Here is a 20,332-nt window from a genome sequence, read left to right as displayed (position 1 = left end):
ATTATTCAATATTTTGAAAAATCTAAATTAGATTTAAAATGAGCACACTCTAATTCAGAGAAGCCACAGAACACAGAAAACAGAGAAAAATCAGGGAATTTTATCAATCTGGAAAAATCAGAGTTTAACTAAAGTAACCAAAAAGTCACAGAAAATGAATGAATGAATTGGAATTTTAGATACCTGAACTCCAATATTTTTTTTCAAAAAATTTTTTCTTTTAATAATATTTGTAAAACATTTGTCTATTTCCAACTCCAATAAGCGTTTTGGGAAAGTAAAGATACTTCACTGATAGCAGCAAAAGAAATGTTTGTGTGAGTCTATTTGTAATTCCAAATTAATTAATTGTAATTTAAAATTTAATTCCAATGGTTGTAAAAAAAAAATCGGGAATTTCAATAAAATCAGTCTGGAAAATGCAGGGTATTTTTTTTCTGAATGTTAATGGCCGCTATATGTGAACGCAGTAAAGTGTTGGAATAGTTATGACTTTTTAGATAAAAACGAATTAAGGCATATCTAGTATTATTATTGTATTTTATACATTTGTATTTATATCTTTGATTTGTATTTTTCATTTGTCCAATTCCAATATTTTTTAAATTCTTGAATGTTTAGTTGTCAAAGATGTGGGGCCAGTAAAGAAAAAACTGGCAACAACTGCACCTTTTTTGGATTGTGCCATACCCTCAGCTGGGCCAGATCTTCCAGGTAACTGTAACTGAACTTCTAAACATTTTATAACAATGTTGATTCCTTGCAATATGTTTTATCTTAAAATATTTAAGTATGATTCATATGCCGTGTAATTTTTTTTAATGTGAGAAAAATCTGAGGTTATTTACAAAATTCTTATTAAAGTGAAGCATCACTTCCGTAAAATTGGCCAAAGAGTCATTATATTGAGCATAAACTGAATTCACAACAACACATTTTAAAATTCTTCAGTCTCCAGAAAACAAAAGGAAAAATTTACATCACTTTCTTTGTAAATTCATAAATAAATACATTGGAAATAAATTGATTTCAATTGAAAATAAGTTAATATGATTAAACATTATAAAGACTACTTTCAAACATCAAAAATACTATCTATAATAATAAATAAGATATTATAAAGTTAACTATAGGTTTTAACAACACATATGGTGCATGTGTAATTCTGCTGTTTTCATCATTTACGTTTTTTTACTTTATGTTTAACTTTATGTCCTTTTTCATTACAATTTTAGATGGTGTTCCTGAAGATGTTGTCATAGAAGCCATGCATATTTTGAAAGACCCTGGTCATATGTATGGTCCTCGTGTAAGTTATATATTACACCAGGGAAACGTGCTTAGTTTTATGATTTAATTTTGATTTTGAGAATATTGTTATTTGTAAAAATGATAAGTAAATATAGTTAATTTTTCTTTATCAAAAAAGTATTGTTATTAGAAGTATTTTTTTCAAATATTGATGTTATAAAAGTGCCTATATTTTCGGAGATATTAAAATTCTTTTAACCTACTGAAATAGGTTACCCATGTTTGTGTATACCGATAAATACATTTCTATAACTTAATTAAATTAAATTATAATTTTATGTTTAATAAATGTGTGCTTAGTAATTACTTACATGTATGTTTAATAAATGACAAAATAAGTTTGATTCGTACTTTATTGAAATTATTTAGCTTATTTAACTGCTGATACAAATATTTATGGTTTATGTTGTCCATCTAACTATAGCTTCATCTAGCAGGTTTGAAGAACACTTAGGTTTCTCAATTTTGTTTTGCCCCTTAGTAACTTCCTTATCAGTAGGGTAATGTGTACTTGGTAGTGCAGTCGAATGTGATTAATTTCAATTTGTTATATTTGAAATTCTTGATAATTTGAGTTTTTTGCTGAGTCTAGGGATTTTTTTAAAATAAAAATTAGGCTAACAAATTATGATAATTGCAATTTTTGGCATAATTGCTTTTATGGTAAAAATTGTTTCTTAAATTATCTTTCTAAAGAAAACATAAATAAGATCTCCTTCCTACTGTCTTTACTGTTAATAAGTCGTCCAAAGCATGTGTGAAGGCCTTTGAGAAAAAACTTGGACGCATCCCTTTAGCAGGAGAATCTGTTTCACCTAGGGTAGAAAAACAGGTTTTGTCCTAGTGTACAGCTATTCTTTTGGACTGTGAATGATTTTATGCTGAATTCTTGTGAATGATTTTATGCTGTTGTGAAACTTTGAGCTTTTGTGTTTGTGTTATAAACATTGTTTTTATGCTCCTACAGTGGTATTGTTAAAAGCTAAAACTTCTTATAAATCACTAGAATTAATTGGAAATGTAGTGGTGATTAAGGAAGTGAAAAAATGCTTTAAAGAGAGACAGAAATCACTGAGGGGTTTGGAATTCTATAAAATGTGCTTTTGACATACTTAACAAAGATAAAATTTTCATTTAAAATTTGATTGTCAAGTTAAACTTTTATTTACTTATTTTATTAATGCGGGGTTGCCACAGACAACTAAAATGCAGCTATTTTATGACCTGAGACAACTGTGGCAACTTTTTTTTGCCTGAAAAGCCTAAAAAAGCAACTATTTTCAAGAAAAGGTGACTATTGGGAGACTTTTCTGTGCTCCTAGTGATCTTTTTTTTAAAACATAAATTGGATTGAAGACCCTGAACACAATGAATTTTTTTTTCTTAAAAAAATAAAAAATGTTGAATTGCAAATTCATTTTTTAATGCTCTCAATTTGCACAAATTCCATTGTAAGTCTATTTTGTTTCTCGATCGGCTTTTCAACAATAATTGCTACGAAACTCTGCACGATTTTAAGAAACCCAATCTTTATTACTATAGTAGGATGCAGAATTTCGAATTTGAGTAATCACTTCTCACAATATATAATATATANAAAAGTTTTTAGAAAAAAAATCTTTATTTTTTTATGAAAAAGTATTTTTTTTAATGAATTCTAGTTATTTTATTTAAGTTTCTGCAACTGTACTAATTTTTTTGATATAAAAATTTAGTGTTAGAGCACGAACCTTTATGTAAAAATTATATTTGCCACCAACTTGACTAAATGGATTATCGTATATGACAATTAAGTCATTTAATAATATTTTAGTCATACTTTTGTTCTTATTTAGGCAACTATTTTCATAGTTTTCGGCAACTATTTTACTGTTTTAGGCTACTAAAAGCAACTATTTTGTTAATTTTTTTCTGTGATAACCCTGTTTATGAGGTGTTTTGAAATTTTTCTTTCTAGACTTTTCAACTTCCAATTATCAAAGTCTTTTTTGTATCAGTAATGTAGTTTGTACTCTTTCATCAATTACTTAGAGGGTGGCATCATGCACTTTTAAATATGGCATCTTAAATATCTGATAAATATTTATATCTTTAATATGTCTTTTTAAATGTCTGTTATAATAAAATTAATGATTAGCTTAATAATAATATTATGTTTTTTAAGCAAAAGATTAAGTTTTTAGCATTATAAATAGAAGATTAAGTTTTTCACCATTATAATAAGTGCCCTAATATACTTAGACTAGTACGTGAATAAAGAATATTTGGAAATTGCAACTGAAGAACTCCATTCTAAAACTACGAGAAAATTGGAATTAATAAAATCTATTCAAAATAAATTATTTAGGTGCTAGAAACATTACAACCTGTTTCCCTTTTTACCAGGAATGGTTGGTTTCAAGCTTATATGTTATGTTTAAATAAAAGTTAAGCTCTAAATTTAAAATTAAAAACGTGTATTCTAAAATTAAACTTGATTTTAAAAAACATTTGATTTTTTTTTATTTGCAAATGTATTGAATTACTACTATGTGAAATATTTTTAAAAAATTCTTAATTAATAAACTATTTAAATTAATTTCAATACATTTTGCTTTTAGGATATATGGGATGATTCTCCCCGTGATTTAAAACCTCGAGAGCTCGAAAGAGAAGGAACTCTTGAAATTCACATTGTTGCTAATTCTGTAACTCATGATATAAGTGAAAAATGCAAGATATATCTTATTGGACTACAAAATCTGTTCTACCACCTTTTACCTCAGATACCAAAAGAATATATAGCTCGTTTTGTATTTGATACGTAAGTATTTTATTATAAGTAAATGTATTTATTACGGAAATGTATATAATTGTTATAGTCATCAAAAAGTAAAAATGTATGATATTTATAACTTAATAGATTCGTTTTATTATTATAAATAGAGTCACACATTACATATTTACTTGTGTATTATAAGTCCATCTCCTATTTTACACATCAAGATGGAAAATTTTGTACTTGACTCGTCACTTTAAATTTATTTATTGTGGAACTGGTAGTAATGGGCCATATAATTCACTTCTTAAAAACTTATGTTTCATATTTGTGATGTTCTAAGTGTCTAGTAGTACTGACACAAAAGTGGTATAGTTGGTTCTAAAAAGTTTTATACTGATTGCCTAAAAGCTTTTATTAGGTAATAAACATATTACTTTTTATTTGTTTTTTTTAACCTACTTATCAGGAAAATTTTAAGTTATGTGCGGTTTAATATCAAGATGTATTTAAAATAATACATCTTTAAATCAGTCTTAAGAAAAAATCAGTAGATTAAGTTTCATAAATTAATATCTATTTTCTATTTGTTTTTAATATTAAAACTTCTGTTCTTCCTTAAAAATTTAACAAATATTTTCTGTTAAATAAATGTAAGTATTAAATTTTAATTTGAACATTGTTACTTTTCATAATTATTGCAAAATGATTAAGTAATGATGTAGCTCAGCAATGAAAGAATGAGATTGATTGAACTTCAATGCCTGTCTGCTTAAGCAAAATTCGTACTATTGTATCTAAATTTTCTTGTTTTTTCCTCAACTTATTGAAATGCTATTCAAAGTTAAATTGATATTATTATTTTTTTTTTAATTTATAGAAATTGGAAGTAAGTAAATAATGAAGTGAGGAATAAGTTGAGATATGTATAGCTTTATAAAAAAAATTTTAGTTTATTATTCAGTGATTGATGTAAAAAGCTGTACAAAGTTAACTGTAAATAATTAATTCAATAATAAATAATTTAATATATGATCCATTATAATTGAAAGGTACAGTTTGAAGTTGATGAGTTATAAATTTCTAAAATTCTAGTTAACAACTGTAGAATATATTAATTGGTCAAAAAACTAAGTTCAGTCTTGAAATATTTTTAGAGTGGCACAAATGTGTCTGTCAAGAGAAAAATCTTTGAGGTCAAATGTATTTCTGGGTAAATTGACCCTTCGATTATTATTGTAATTTAATTGTTATAACTGAAAATTGCCACTTATTTATTTTAATTAAACATATTTTTTTACTAGAAAATAAAAAAAATTCTATATTTTAAATCATGGTTAATATAATATGATAGAAGGTATTGTTACCATTTTCAAAATTACAGCTTTATCATGTTTTGTTTTAGAATTGTAACGACTTCCAAATAAATATTTAAACAATATGACATACCATAACATTTCAAATTATGAACACCCACTTAATAAGTAAATTTAAATACTCATTTTTCAACTCATGAGAGTGTAGCTAAATTCTCTTTATTTCAGAGACACGACGCTGCTTATCTATAATACGCTAACTAAGCAGTAATTTTCTGTTAAATTAATCAATTTTGAAAAATATTTATTTCATTAAAATTAATATCTAAATTATAACTTATTAGTTTTGTAAAATATTCTCCTCAGTGTCAGTACACTATTTTACATATATTTTTGTATTTCAATATGATTACTTGGTTACTTAGCAATAGAGCTACAACAAATATTTTTCGTGTAGTACTTTATTATGTATTTTTATAATTCAATAGTACATTTTATGGAAAATTATTTTTATAATTTATTATTTTATTTTAAATTAACATTTTCTTCCATCTTTAATTATAGGAAGCATAGAAACTTAGCATTGGTATGCAAAGAGGATGTAATTGGTGGCATTTGTTTTCGGATGTTTCCTGAACAAGACTTTTCAGAAATTGTGTTTTGTGGTGTGTCCGTCAACAAGCAAGTCAGGGTAATTTTCTTATTATGTTTATGAAACATCTTTTAGTATGATTTTTTGCTTTTGTAATATCTTTTTTTTATCCAGTTAATTAAATTAAAATCTTACACTTAAGAAAAATATTTAAAGAACTTAACATTAAATGTATGCATTTTATTTTGTTTGTTTTGTCAAATAAAACCATTTGTTATACTAAATATCTATTTTCCAGGGTTATGGTACACACATGATGAATCACCTAAAGGATTACCACATAAAGCATAATGTTTTGCATTTTTTGACCTACGCAGATAATTATGCTGTAGAATACTTCAAGAAACAAGTGAGTTTTTTTAAAATCTTTTTTACAGTAATGCATGATTTTAAACGTTTCTGTAAAAGTCTCCTAGCGCTTAATATATTTAAATTTTTTGATTTGTTAATAGTAATTTGTATTTCTCACCATTATTTTTCCAGTTTTCATTGCCAAATTTATCTCTTATATTTCAAATCACTTTTGTTTCTTCTCATTCATGTGTGGCAAGTCTTAAAAATGGGTGTCTGTTTACATGTTGACTTTTATTTCCAATTTGTATATTTTTAAAGCAAATAAAGTTTTTAGGCAAGTAAATAGTAATATAGCTTCATCTGTTCTCTAAGAGTTACTGCAACGAAAATATCCGCTTATATATTCATGATTGTGCTAGGAATTTTTCCTTTTAACAGCTTTCTTTTGTTTAACCATGAGGCTTTTCGATTTAACTATACTTGCATGAAGTTGCACTGAATTTAAAAAAGTACCTACAAAATCAAAAGTTTTGCATACCCAGGCAATATGAGTTTCAAGTCCTGGTCCATTCCTTTGTCCACTTGTCCCGCAATGAACAATTCATAAAGACAAGCTTCCCAGTAGAACGCCGAAGTCAAGCATCTTTGGCTGCGGACCGTAAGCGAGTAGGTGACCGCTTTGATTAGTCTGCATACGGCCCAAGGGTGCATGGTATTAGTCCTCGTGTAACTGTTCTACCGTAAAATGTTTAAGGTCGTTGGGCTACCAAAGCGGAGGAGCCATTTGCAGAGAATCAAAAATTAGGATGGCATGTCTTCACATCATCCTCAGGGATGTTTCCAAGGCCGTCACCATAGCTCATTGTTTATCTCTAGTGTGACAAAATTAAAATACCTTTGTCTACTTGCTGTATGAGAAACATCTATTAATTGTTTTAATTAACACTCAATCCTACATCATTGTTGATTCACTGGGAAATTTGTTTTTATGTCCGTAACAGTTGAACTACTACTTTTTCTTTCATTGCTAAAATTCATGATTGCTTGCAATAAATTTTTTAAGTGCAACTGAACTGAGAGAAAAAAAATTGTACATCTTACAAGAGTCTAGGCATGTTTGCTCTTAAAAAAGAAAACTCAAAGCTTTTTTGTACTACCAACTCATGCCCAACAAAAGTTCTGCATAAACTTACGAAAATGGCTTACTTTTGCGTATTCATCCTGTGTTTTCATTGTTTGAAGTATTTATTGGTTGAAGGAAAAAATTTCAGAAATGGTACACTAACGACATTAAAGAAAATCATGTGGAGACTTCGTTTTTTTTATTATAATACATGATTTTTGCATCCACAATCATATTTAGTGGCAACTACTATATTATATGAGCTTGCAGGAAAAAATCAATATTAATTTGATAACCACAGCTACTAAATATAGAAATGTATTCATTGCAAAAATTGTGTGTTCAAGGTTAAAACCGGTTTATATAGCATATGAGACATGGATCTGGCAACAGTTTAGCTTTTTAAATTTTATCAAAGTATCTCAGGTTTATGGTTCTTAAGATGTAACTTAGAAGATATAAACAAGAAAGAAGTTTGATTTTTCGACACTATAATAGTCAATCATTCTTTTAGCAAATCTATTTAACTTCAGGAACTAAATAATTTTTTCAAGAATTTTTGTATTAGATATGTCATACATTTCTAGTACAGATTTCGAAAGTCGCACAGTTTTGCAGTTTTTTCTGTCATTAAGTATCAGGATTTAATCTTAATTTTTTGTTTTTTAAATAGAAATCAAATTGTGAATTTCATGGCGTGATGGTTAATTTTTTTTCTGTTTTTCCTCATTTTAGGGATTCTCCAAAACTATTACTCTAGATAAAGAAATGTACTCTTGTTACATAAAAGAATATGATGGTGCTGAACTCATGGAATGTAGACTTGATCCTAAGATAAAATATGTAGATTTATCTAATGTTCTTAAAGTACAAAAGGAGGTAAGAATCGCCTGACTTCGTTGAGTTTTTTGTTAATTTTATCAAAAAGTTAATTTTTGAAATTCTCTTATGAATTAGCACTTGCTGCATTGAAAATATATTCTCAATGAATTGCATAGTTTATGTCGTTTTTTACAAGTGCCATTCCGAATAAGTTTTAGTTTTGACTTTTCCTTTTTAACATAATTCATTGTTATATTATATGTTTTCCTTATTTCTTTAATCACTGTTTTTTAAAAGCTTTGTTTGAAAAATAATAAGAAATGTGAATATTTGGTACTTTCAGAAATGTTTTAGCATCCGTTCAAAGTTTTCTGTTTAGCTATGTTAATTTTAAATAACAGAAAGCTGTAGAAATTTATTAAAGTAATGTAAAAATTTCTTTTGATTGCTTGTTGTTAGACCAAAAGTTGGATAAAACATTAAACATTATGCGAAATATAAATAAATTTAATGAAATATTTTAAATAAATGTATTTTATATAATGTTTTCTTGAACTCTCAATGACCATTTCTTAACTCATGATTTATTATTTTATTTTATGACCATAGCCCATTTCTTCTTCAAAGTATGTTTAAAATAGTATCTTTAAAACATTAAAAATATTCTTAAATTTATCAAAAAATTTCTTTAAAAAATTTCCATAACGATTAAAAAGGAATTTCAGTTCAAACAATATTTCTCTACCAAAATAACATTATATTATCTATCATTATATTGAGAGTAATAAAAATTATTATTGAATACCAAACCAAGACTTGAACTTAAGATTATCACCATTCCAATGACTCAAAATTGTTATATATGAGACACATTTTTACTTGTTTTTAAAAAATCATGAAAAATAAAGAATATAATGAACTTAATTACGCTGGTGTGTTTTTAACCATCTTTAAAGATTAACTAATACCCGAATAAAGAGCTCACTTTCATTTAATTTTGTATAATTATTTAGTGAACCCAAGAAAAAAAATTTTAAACTTATTAATCACTGTGAAACACAAATCCACAGATCACAACATAATCATAAAAGTTTAAGTGAAATCTATCTATATTATATCTATATTATTTTTTGTGTTTTTAAACTAGATAATAAAATTTCTCATTCGAAAAGAAAGAGATTCTGATCCACTGGTACGACCTGGGATTTGTTATTTCGATCAGGGAGTTCAACAAATTCCTATTGAAACTATACCTGGAGTTAGTAAGTTGAAATTTTTAGATAATATGTTTTTGTTGCATTAGCTAAATTTGCATTTTTAATACCATGTGATTGAAGAAGTTTGTGCCATATTTGAAACAAAATTAAACGCAGCACATTTTCAAGAAAAATATTCTTCATTTTTAATGTATATTTATGCTGTAATTATATTCATTATTATGACTTAATATATAATATTTAATTATTTACAATTCATTTTCTAAAACTGCCTTTTTGTTCATGAATTTATCCATTTAGGAATGTCTTATTTTTTTGAAACTGAGCCTTTTTTATTATCAAAAAAAGCTATAGGGAGGAATTGGATTCCTATCACAGTTTTTTTTTGCATTCAAATTATATTACTGAAAACAGAGCTACAAAATTCTGAATTTACACTGTCTGGTGAATAGGAAAGATTTTTCTTTTTAGCATTTTAATAATCCTTTTAGTGACTTATGCAGGGCTCCAAACTGATCTTCTTTTTCCACCAAAGTCCATTTTTTAGTATTAAATCCATTTTAGTCTTCTTTTGAATGATTTGAAAATTATTTTACGGAAGTGTTTCCTTGTAATTGAGAAAGAACGTTTACATCTCTCCTCTTAATTCATTTTGTTTGAAAGCCAATGATGTTTACGTTAGTATAGTTGTATTTATAGATCAGTACTACAAATATCCTTGAACCTGGAAATCATTCACTAATTAAGATTGATGCGAATTTAGAAAAGTCAATGACAACGGAGCTTCATCACTTCAAAAATTTTGTCATCCTTTTATATGCTTGGGTTAATAAAGATGAGGTCAGAGGTGCTACTTAATCCATAGAACTCTTTTTCTTTTCTTTTTTTTTTTAACGTAAGAGTTAATTAACGATTCTAAAATTGAAAATATTTAGTAATTTGAAAGATCTCCCTCAAAGTGCACAAAAGTGATAGAAGTATCTTATATAATTTACCCCATTTGTTGTCTCAATAGTTTGAAGACTCTTGAATTCTATTATATATAATACGTAGAACTTAAAAATAAATTCTTTTATAAGGGTGAATTATAACTTATATATACTTTACTATTTTTAAAAGAAGAAAACAAATGTTGTTGCATGATTAAGATTAGTTGTTTTAAAAATTCTGAATTCTATTTAAAATTATTTTAATTACATTAACTATTCATTAATTACAAAATTTTTAAAATTATAAACTGAAGGATGGTTCTTATTTTTAATATTAGGTTCTGATTATAAAGTATTAAGCAAATTACATTTATGAAAAAGAATTTTTAATTTAATTTATATTTTTTTGCTAGGATAATTCTTTCAAATAGTAATTTTTATTATTGTTAAATTGGTAATTTGAAAATATATTTCTTCATTTCTATGTAAAATTCTGCTTTTTTTTTCAAAACTTTTGTTGCATATCTATGTATATGTAGTTTTGTGTGTAAGATTTATATGTAGTTCTAAAGTCGCGAAGTTTGAATCCTAGGGAATGTTTGCCAACTGAACAAAATATTAAAGCATGTTATTTTTCTAAATGGAATTGTGGTTTTAAAAATTTTCAATACTCTTGTATTCTTTTATAAAGGGAAAAAATGCTCATGATTTTCATAACCGTGAGATTTATAACGAGTAAGAATCAAAGGGTCCTTCACATATCTAATGCGCATTCTTAACAAATGCAATTTAAAATTAAGTTCCTAGTTTTTCCTATTAGTCTTCATTATTTAAGAATGTGAAATAATGTTGCATAGTATTTTATTTTCTGGCCATAGTGATATTATTTTAACAAGACATGAATACCGGGGTAATTCACTCTTTTTTTTATAGTAGTTTTGATATGCCACAAATCATATTCGTTTTGGAAGTGGTATCTTCTTTTTATGGTAAAAAAAACATATCCGTTTTGGAAGTGGTATCTTCTTTTTATGGTAAAAAAACATATCCGTTTTGGAAGTGGTATCTTCTTTTTATGTTAAAAAAACATATCCGTTTTGGAAGTGGTATCTTCTTTTTATGGTAAAAAAAAACATAGCCGTTTTGGAAATGGTATCTTCTTTTTATGGTAAAAAAAAACATATCCATTTTGAAAGTGGTGTCTTTTTATGGTAAAAAAAAACATATCCGTTTTGGAAGTAGTATCTTCTTTTTATGGTAAAAAAAAACATATCCATTTTGGAAGTGGTATCTTAGTAAAAAAAATTTAAACATATATGCAGCACAAAAGGAAATTTTCAGTAGTCTTGTATGTATTTAAAATGTCTTGATTTTTTTGTAAAATATTGTCCTGATTTTTATATTGAGCTACCATGAAGCCTGTACTCTGTACTGGTTTGGTTTTATCATTTTGTTAAATAAATGTATTTACTAAAATAATTTTTAAATCTTACAGGTGGCTGTCTCAAAAAAGAAAGAAAACAGTACGTATTTCATAATTATTTAATTATATTTTCATTTTATGTTCTTATTTTCATCAATTCGTTTGAGAATAAACTTCTATCAGTAAAAAAATGTTTTTAATAAAAATTTGCAAATTAATGTATTTTCCTTGACTGGGGAATAACTTAGTAAATTCTCATCCTATTTTTGTTAGTTTACTCATTAACTTTTTGCTACTCTATTTCTGTTAGAATTAGTTTTTAGTACTATTCAATTTTGGTACTTAGAATGTCTATCATCAGTTTCTTACTTTGAGTTTGGAATAAAATGTGTACCTAGATCTTGTGTGGTTAAACTCTTCATTTAATTAATCCAATTGCCAATTTTATTTACATTGAAAAAATATTTAATATTTTCTACATATTTATATTAAACCCTTTAGGTGTTAGTCCCAGCTGTTCTCAAATTTTAATCTAGTGTCTTTCATTAAACCAGAAACTATTTTTTACTTGTAATTAAGTAACAAAAAAAATATGTAGTCATTAGGGGGAAAATTCGGTACAATTTTTCGTACAGCCATCAGAAAGTTTAAACTTTTGTAGACTATTAATGCAAATTTTAACATTCTAAATTATTCATCTTGAATTTTTTATAGTTGAAGTGTGTGTGTATGTTGAAATATATATATTATATTATATACAATAACAAAGACAAAAAATAATAGAAAGAAAAACAAGAAAATTACGAACATTAATAAATATTACTTATTTCTCATAAGCTGCAAGTATATACTCATAAAATAATAAAATAAATTGAAAACGTAAAGAAAACATGGAAAGAAGGAAATGAAAAGAGGAAAAGAAATAAAAATTATTAAAAGAAAGTATTAAATATATATATATATATATATATCCTCAGTAATTTTAGCATAGAATTTACATATGTTTGCTGACATGTTTTGATGAATCTCGTGTACATTTGGGAAGCTGGAAAAATAATTAAAATAAGAAAAATTTCATTTCTGTTTACCCTACAATTTATGTCTATGCCCATCAGTTAAGATTGAGTGAGCCAAATTTAATAATAATTTGTGTTATTTCAGTTACCTTAATTTTACTAAAAACCAGAGATATATTGCTTCATTTGTTCAACGATTCATTAATGTAGAATCCTTAGTATTAAAAATCTTTTCTTTTGAATAAATGCACTAAATGTTAAAATATTTAAAATTTGTTCTAATTAATTTATAGTAATTAAATTAATCTTAATTTCAAGGAAGACATTTTTTTGTTGACTGAATTAAAGTATGATTTCCAATGCAATTGTAATTGTAGCAAAATGCTTGCCTAACAAAGTTTGACAGAAGTGAATAAATTTTGTAAATTTTTGTTTGTTTCATCATTTTCAGCTAATTCCTTGTAAATAATAAATCAGTTATAGTTTGTTCAATAAAAAACTGTTGTTTATTGCTATAAAAAATGTTTCCTCTTTTATACTACTCTGCTAATTTTGATTTTAATGTTTTTCCTTTTACTTATTCTAGTTTTTTTTATAAATTTGTAAATGCAATATCGTAAACTGAAAATTTTTGGTTATGATAGTTTAATTTTTTTCTTCAGAAATCTTAGTTAATTTTATTAATAGCTTTATTATTTATTTTACTTCGCTATTTTACAATAATAATTTGTATTCATCTTTTTAGTAAAAAGGATAGTGGTCTTTTCCAACAAATTTTGGAAACTAAACTTAGGAGAGTTTTCGATCAAGTTTCAGTAAGTATCTAAATTTATTTTTGTTAAGGGATCTAGAGGATTTTCCAACCAAAATTTCAGACTTTAAGTTTATAAAAAAAAATTATTACATGTTTTTATTGAGCAATTTATCACTTAGTATAAGATAAAGCTCAAAAAAACTTAAGTTGTTGCAAAAATACTGAATAATATTCACTTCCCTTCTCTAATCTGTAATTGTCTACAGACTCAATTTTTAATTTTAAAGTTTTGTCTAATCAGTTTTTTCTCAAATCCTTGAACTTGTGTGAAATATTTTTCAACATCTGATAAGCTTATTAACTTAAAATTTGGTAACTGTTTTAAGTATTGTATGTTGCTTAAATTCATACTGGCTTTTGAAGGTCTAGTACATATTTTAAATTTTCGTTTCTGGTTAAAATAAATTTTTTTATGTTTAAAAAACATTTATTTTTTTCTTTTAACTTCATAAAAATATTTAAATATATAAAATATATCAATTCATTTAACTAATATAGATTTTAAAATTGCATTTGTGACAGCCTGTAAAAGTTGCTTCTATTCACTTAACAAGTTTTTAATGCCAAATACACTGATAAATACACCAGAAGTGTATACATTTAAATAATGTCTGTACTCATGTTGATCAATATTAGGCAAAGCATAGAAATTGTATAAAATGTAGTTATATTTTCATTGAAATATGCTTACATTACATTCATTAAGACACAAAAAAAAATTTGTGTTTGAAAAATTATATTTTATTTAAAATATAAAATGGTATATGCACCATTCACCGAATTAATGAACAAACAATTTAGTTGAATGCTTGTTTATTTATGAAATTTGTTATGATAATTTTTTTATTTACTAACTTGCAATTTTAATCCATCGTAAAAGCATATGATAAATCTCAAATGGAATAAATATACATTTTCAAAAAATTTCGTTTGTCAATAACCGTTTTAAGTTAAAAAATTTCAATAGTTTGATTATGAAAAATTAAAAAAATTAGAATTCTCAACAGAAAGTGTTTATTCCAATTGAATTACTTATAATTTTTAAATGTCTTCAGAAACCTTGACAACAGCAGAAGAATGAAATTAGCGAAAAATATACGTCAAATTGTTAATAATTTATTTTTTATTGAAATGATGCCTTTGCGCACCTTTGACCGAAAATTCTGTAATTCTGGGTTAAATTCCTGTAAAAAAAAAAAAAAAATTTGAATCATAAGTCAAACTGTAAATAATATTTCTGTAGATAAACAAACTGTGGAAGTCGAATTTTTTCAATATTTTTTGATGAAATCTCAACCACCTAGACCACTTGCATAGTTTCGATATCTGAACTTGAAAGTTTATTTTTTGTAAAAAAAATCATAACCGGAACAACATTTTATTTTTAAACAGTCTAACATACTTTTCAAGATTGCTATCAATTTTAGTTCTTTTTAATTCTATCTAGATCTTGTATTCTCTCTAGACCAAAATTTTTTGAAAATTCTGCCTGGTAACTGAAAATTCTAGGTAAAAATCTTATGACATAAAAAGTATTTATTTTGAATTCAACATTTCTTTATATTGGAACATAACTCTTTAACATCCATTTATGATCATTCATTATTAACAGCATTCTTTTATGAGCATTTAAGCTACAATACATCAATACATACAAATGTATAATGCCATATTTACATAGATAAAAAAATAAAGCAATTTCTTTTTTCCGAAAGCTGATTCTGTTTTTCATTTTGCATTGATGTGATATTTTTACTTAATGGAAACTACTCATATTTTAATTTTTAAGCTTGCTACTAGCTAATTGATTTTGAAATTAAGAACAGTATCATTGTTCAACAACTGAAGCATTTTATCACATATCTTTTTAGACTCATACCTGTGCTTGGCCATTTCAAACTCTTGTGAAAAAACTTGCTTTTCCAGAGTATTATGACGTTGTGAAAAAACCCATTGGTAAGTTTTTTATTCGTCTGGTTTTATTAATCCCTGAAAAAAATAGTAGATTTTTTGAAGTTGTAATATTGCTACTCATTTTGAAGTGGCCAAGAATGTGACATTTATAACATGAAAAAAAACTTTTGATTGTAAGGGAAATGAACTATAAATACTTTAAAAATGTATGCATCTGTGTATATTTTTTCACTCATGCAGTTTAAATGTGTATCAAGTATTATAGATTTTGCTAACTGGAAAGGTTATGGATAAGAAATAAAAGTTAGAAGTTATCTTTATTTCCTCACATATTATGAATTTCCTATCGATAATTTAGGCAACAAGATTTCAGATTATTGGAATTTTATTAAATTTAAATTTTAAAACATATTAATTTAATTAGAATGTATAAACAAAGAATAGTGAACTTAAATCTATTTTCAAATGGTTTATCTTTTTTCTAGACCTTCAAGCGATTAAAGAAAAACTAGAGAGGCATTTTTATACATCAGGAGCACGTTTCCACGATGATATTACTTTGATGTTTAAGAACTGCCGTGCTTACCATCGAAATGAAACAGCTAGCTATAAGTGTTCCTGCGTCCTGGAAAAGTTTTATTTAGAAAAAATGAGGGAATATTGTTTACTATCCTTGTGAAAAGGAACTCTTGAAGGATTTTATATTGAATGTGTATTTCGTGTTAAAAATGTTTTTTTATGTATATTTTATCCTTATCAACCCCCTTCATCTTGTAAGGATTATGTCTTATGTTAAACTGGTGTACTTATATATTTCATTATATATTTCTTTCATTGTGCAATTAATGTGAATAAAATTCATTTATTAACTTTTAATGTTTTGTGGTGCCTTGTTTTTTTTTACAAATTCTATCCTGTTATGAAATAAGCACATGTGCATAAAATTGCTGCATTATATCTTAGCTGTTCTCCAAATTGTTCCAAAATGAAAAAAAGTTTAGAAAATTTTATCATTTTTCTTAAAAACAGGTATTTTTCAAAAAATTGCTCTAGATTTCCATCTAATTTTTTTCTTTCTAAAATGAGTAATTAGTAATTTTTCTTAGGATTTAATTATTGTTAAAATACTTATTTCTCAACATCTCCAAGTGTACAAAACTTTAACTCAAAAATTATTCGGAACACTAAATTTTCTCTGGAGTGTGTTAAAATTGTTCCAAAACATGAATAATCTTATAACGTCTGCAAAATTTTGTTTTTATAATTTTACAGTTGTTCAAATAAAATTATTTAATATCAATCTGATTTCTTTATTCTTATTTCAAAATTTAATAATTTTTTGTTTTAGTCTTTTGTTACTAAATTATTATTATTATTTTAACTGTGTTGCTTCTACTCTTTATATCTGTAAGCCTGTAGATAATTATTGCTTCTAATATTCAACCCGGTTTGATGGATTACAGGCCAGGTCTAAAATTCTGTTTACATTTAACAATTCAATCATAAGAATAGGAGAAAAAAATGCCTATTGTTTACTGATTGAATCAGGACCAACTTCATACTTAAATTCTCAAGTGTTTAAACTTTTATCTTTAATGCTGGGTGAACATGTAAAATTATAAATTCAGACATGTCATTTTGTTGAAAACTAATTTTTTTTTTCAATTCAAAAGACTATTTCCATTATGCTGAATTGGAAGTCAAAAAAAAGTATGTAAGTGTGATGCAATATTGTAATGTTCTTAAAATATGTAAAGAACCATTACTATTGCATCTGGTTTGGCTAAACTGATTGTATCACAGATGTATTACCTTGAGATGAGTTCGGGCCCACTTTTTGAGGTCCGAGATTGATAAGATTCCTATGTACCCCAATTTTGTTTGAAATTTGATGTGACATATAAATGCTAAAATATGCCCAGATTTAAAGCCAAAACTTGGGATTACCACTAAATTTTTTACATAATTTTATTCTTGAAACTGAACCTTATGGATTTTTAAATATTAGTTTCATTTAAAAAGAGAAAGGTATATATGAAATTTTATCATGAGCTTAAGGACTTTTTAAAGTAATGGACTCCTCTTATCTTTAGTATTACACCATCAGATTCTTAACATGCTATCATAAAAAGAAGCATAGCTGCCACCTCTACTGGATTTCTCATTAAACTACTGGATATTGCCATTTTCTCCAGGTCTACTGGTAGAGTAAAAACTCTCTTCGTTTTTATACATTTTAGAAAATTCCCTAAAATAGAGTAAGTTTTTGAAAAAAGAATCAAAATTGGAATAGAATTTTTCAAAAATTTATTGCTTGCTTGAAAATTTAAATAAGTATACTAATACATAATGAAATGAGCCTCACTTAGAGTTATCAGTTTAAAGCTTTCTTTGTTCTCAAAATTTCAATTTTTTTTTTCTTTTCAGAACTCCCTTTTTACCCACTTCACTTTCTTCAATAGTGATTTGCTTGTCTACTACTATTTAAAATTATTAGTTAACATAATAAAAAATTAAAAAAAAGAAACATTTCAAAATCATTTTATGCCAATCATAAATGGAAAATATTGCAGACCATTTGTAGTTATTAGTGTAATAAATCTTTTGTATTTTGATGACCATAAAAATCCCTAAAATTTCTTATAAGTAAACTATTTGATATATTATGCAACAGTTATCATTAAATTTATATTATTTCGTAAAATCCACTGGCTTTTTTAATAACCATGTTGACAGCTATGCAGAAGTAACTGGAAACTTTATTAGAGCAATACATCTTCAAAGCAACCAATTTTGCTTTCTTTCCAACTTAGTGAAATGATTTCTAAAAGGTCATAATAATTGGTTAAATTGCTTCTGCGATTTTTATGTTACATGTAAAAGAAATTGATTGAAATGATCAGCTAAATTGCTCTATTCTGTTTCTCAGTTACCTTCATGTTTCATGCAAAACTGTTACAATAGGCAAGTCTCAATGATTAACCTACATATATCTCCTGTTAAACCACGGCGTTGAGGGTAGTATTTTTATTGCATCACTTTGTTGTTGATATTATTAAAATTGTATGATCGAATGTTATCTTGTTAACGCTTACCAGCGGTATTATTCCCACCAAACGATTGGGCATACAGTTTCTACAGAAATGGTTTTTATTTTACAAATAGAAGGAACTATTCACATACTATTAGAATGGGCTGTTTTTTAAGAACATACTTTCCTTGATATACAATATAAACACCATGTGGTTTGTATTGTATGCATTTCAACTTGTCCAGTGTAAGTCTAAAATGAAAAAAGTTAGCTATGTAGCTAAAAGTTCCCCCGTTCCAGTTCATAAATTTCTGACTGAACAAATTCTGCTTCAGAGGAAAATACATAAGTAATTTTCTGTGCTGCAACTTAAGCCAACAAAACAGTTCTTCGGCCTGCAATACTCTGCAGAGGAGTCAATGGCTAATTTTGTGAGACCTACAAACATGTAACAGAAGACACTTCTTGTATAGTTCTAAGAACACACCACTTTTAGATAGGATTTTGACACACGCGATATGGCATTCTTAACAATGACTGATTGGATTTTATTGTTTGTTCTCGTGTTTATTGCTGTAAATAAGTAAATAATTTTGGGATGAAATTTAAATTTCTAAGTGTGGCCTTTAACACAAAGACGAGCTGCGCCTTAAGGAATCAGGAGGGAAGCAAATTTACATTAGCATGGGCACATAATCACTGCATATCTTAATGCAAATGTTTGAGAATTCGCCTTCTGTATTTCTTGAGTCGCGTTCAGTCCTTCAATTTGCAGCTCACTAATAAACTGCGACAAAGACTTGGCTTCTTCAAAAATAAAATTCATAGCTTCTTAAATGGTTTCTTCATTTCATAGCTTCTTAAATTCATAGCTTCTAACCTAAAGATTTGTGATTCAATTCAGCAAGTGTCGCATAAATATATGTCTTACATTTTTTTTAATATAAATGTTTTATGTTTAAAAAACTCATGCTTTTATTTATATCTTTTAATTTTGTTTAAACTTTCTGATTATTATATGCATTTATGTGAGTGTGTAAATTTTAAAAATATATCTCTTCATAAATTCTTTAATTATAAATACTAATTTAATTTATATATATTGTAAAAAAAATTCAATATTGATAAAAGTAAAATCTAAGATTTTTGGTTAGGAGTCTTGGACCGAAGCTTCTGATATAAAACGAATTTTAAAAAAATCGAATATTTAAAATTCGATTTCTCAGTATCTTTTTGTCCGATCTCTCATAAATTTTCTATTTTGCCATTTAACATTACATTCTTTAAAATGGTGTAAGAAATTGAGGATCTTATATAAGCCTAAAGTTTTTTAACTATCATTTAATTAAACAACATAATAATAATTATTGTTCATTTTTTGGCGTTGTTGCATGGAATAAAAAATTTTATAATTGTAAAAAATTTCTTATGAGTCCTCGCGACATAGCGAAATCCGCGAAAAGTAAAGTGAGTCTGACGTAAATATTTTTCTTATTAAGGCCTAATCTTTGCTCCGTTCTAGTTGTGTATTAATTAACATGTTTAAGATCACTCCATCGAACCTTTAACGCGTCATTAAATCTATTCATATTGTAATCGTATAATATGATTACTTCTTATCACGACTTCTATGTTATAATGATTACCTGTAGTAAAATATTTCGATTACTTGTAATTATTATTACATGTAATCGTACATATATGTATGATTA

At 26.2% G+C, this 20,332-nt stretch overlaps 1 protein-coding gene across 2 annotated transcripts in view; it reads left to right on the top strand.

Moving 5' to 3' along the window:
• The window catches only part of LOC107457363 (Gcn5 acetyltransferase), a 36,985-nt gene extending 20,520 nt beyond the window's left edge, over nt 1–16,465 (top strand). For both annotated transcript variants that reach the window (XM_016075510.2, XM_016075511.4), the window contains exons 9-19: nt 622–714; nt 1,236–1,309; nt 3,912–4,114; nt 5,950–6,076; nt 6,276–6,386; nt 8,190–8,333; nt 9,424–9,538; nt 11,918–11,945; nt 13,607–13,676; nt 15,547–15,631; nt 16,075–16,465. In XM_016075510.2, coding sequence (XP_015930996.1) covers nt 622–714; nt 1,236–1,309; nt 3,912–4,114; nt 5,950–6,076; nt 6,276–6,386; nt 8,190–8,333; nt 9,424–9,538; nt 11,918–11,945; nt 13,607–13,676; nt 15,547–15,631; nt 16,075–16,268 — 1,244 coding nt within the window. In that variant the 3' untranslated portion in view covers nt 16,269–16,465. The remainder of the gene's footprint in view (nt 1–621; nt 715–1,235; nt 1,310–3,911; nt 4,115–5,949; nt 6,077–6,275; nt 6,387–8,189; nt 8,334–9,423; nt 9,539–11,917; nt 11,946–13,606; nt 13,677–15,546; nt 15,632–16,074) is intronic.
• The last annotated feature ends 3,867 nt before the right edge of the window (nt 16,466–20,332 follow it).

Source organism: Parasteatoda tepidariorum, chromosome 3 (assembly GCF_043381705.1).
Source record: "Parasteatoda tepidariorum isolate YZ-2023 chromosome 3, CAS_Ptep_4.0, whole genome shotgun sequence".
In the NCBI taxonomy this organism is placed as follows: domain Eukaryota; kingdom Metazoa; phylum Arthropoda; class Arachnida; order Araneae; family Theridiidae; genus Parasteatoda; species Parasteatoda tepidariorum.
This window is presented reverse-complemented; position numbering and strand designations above follow the sequence as displayed.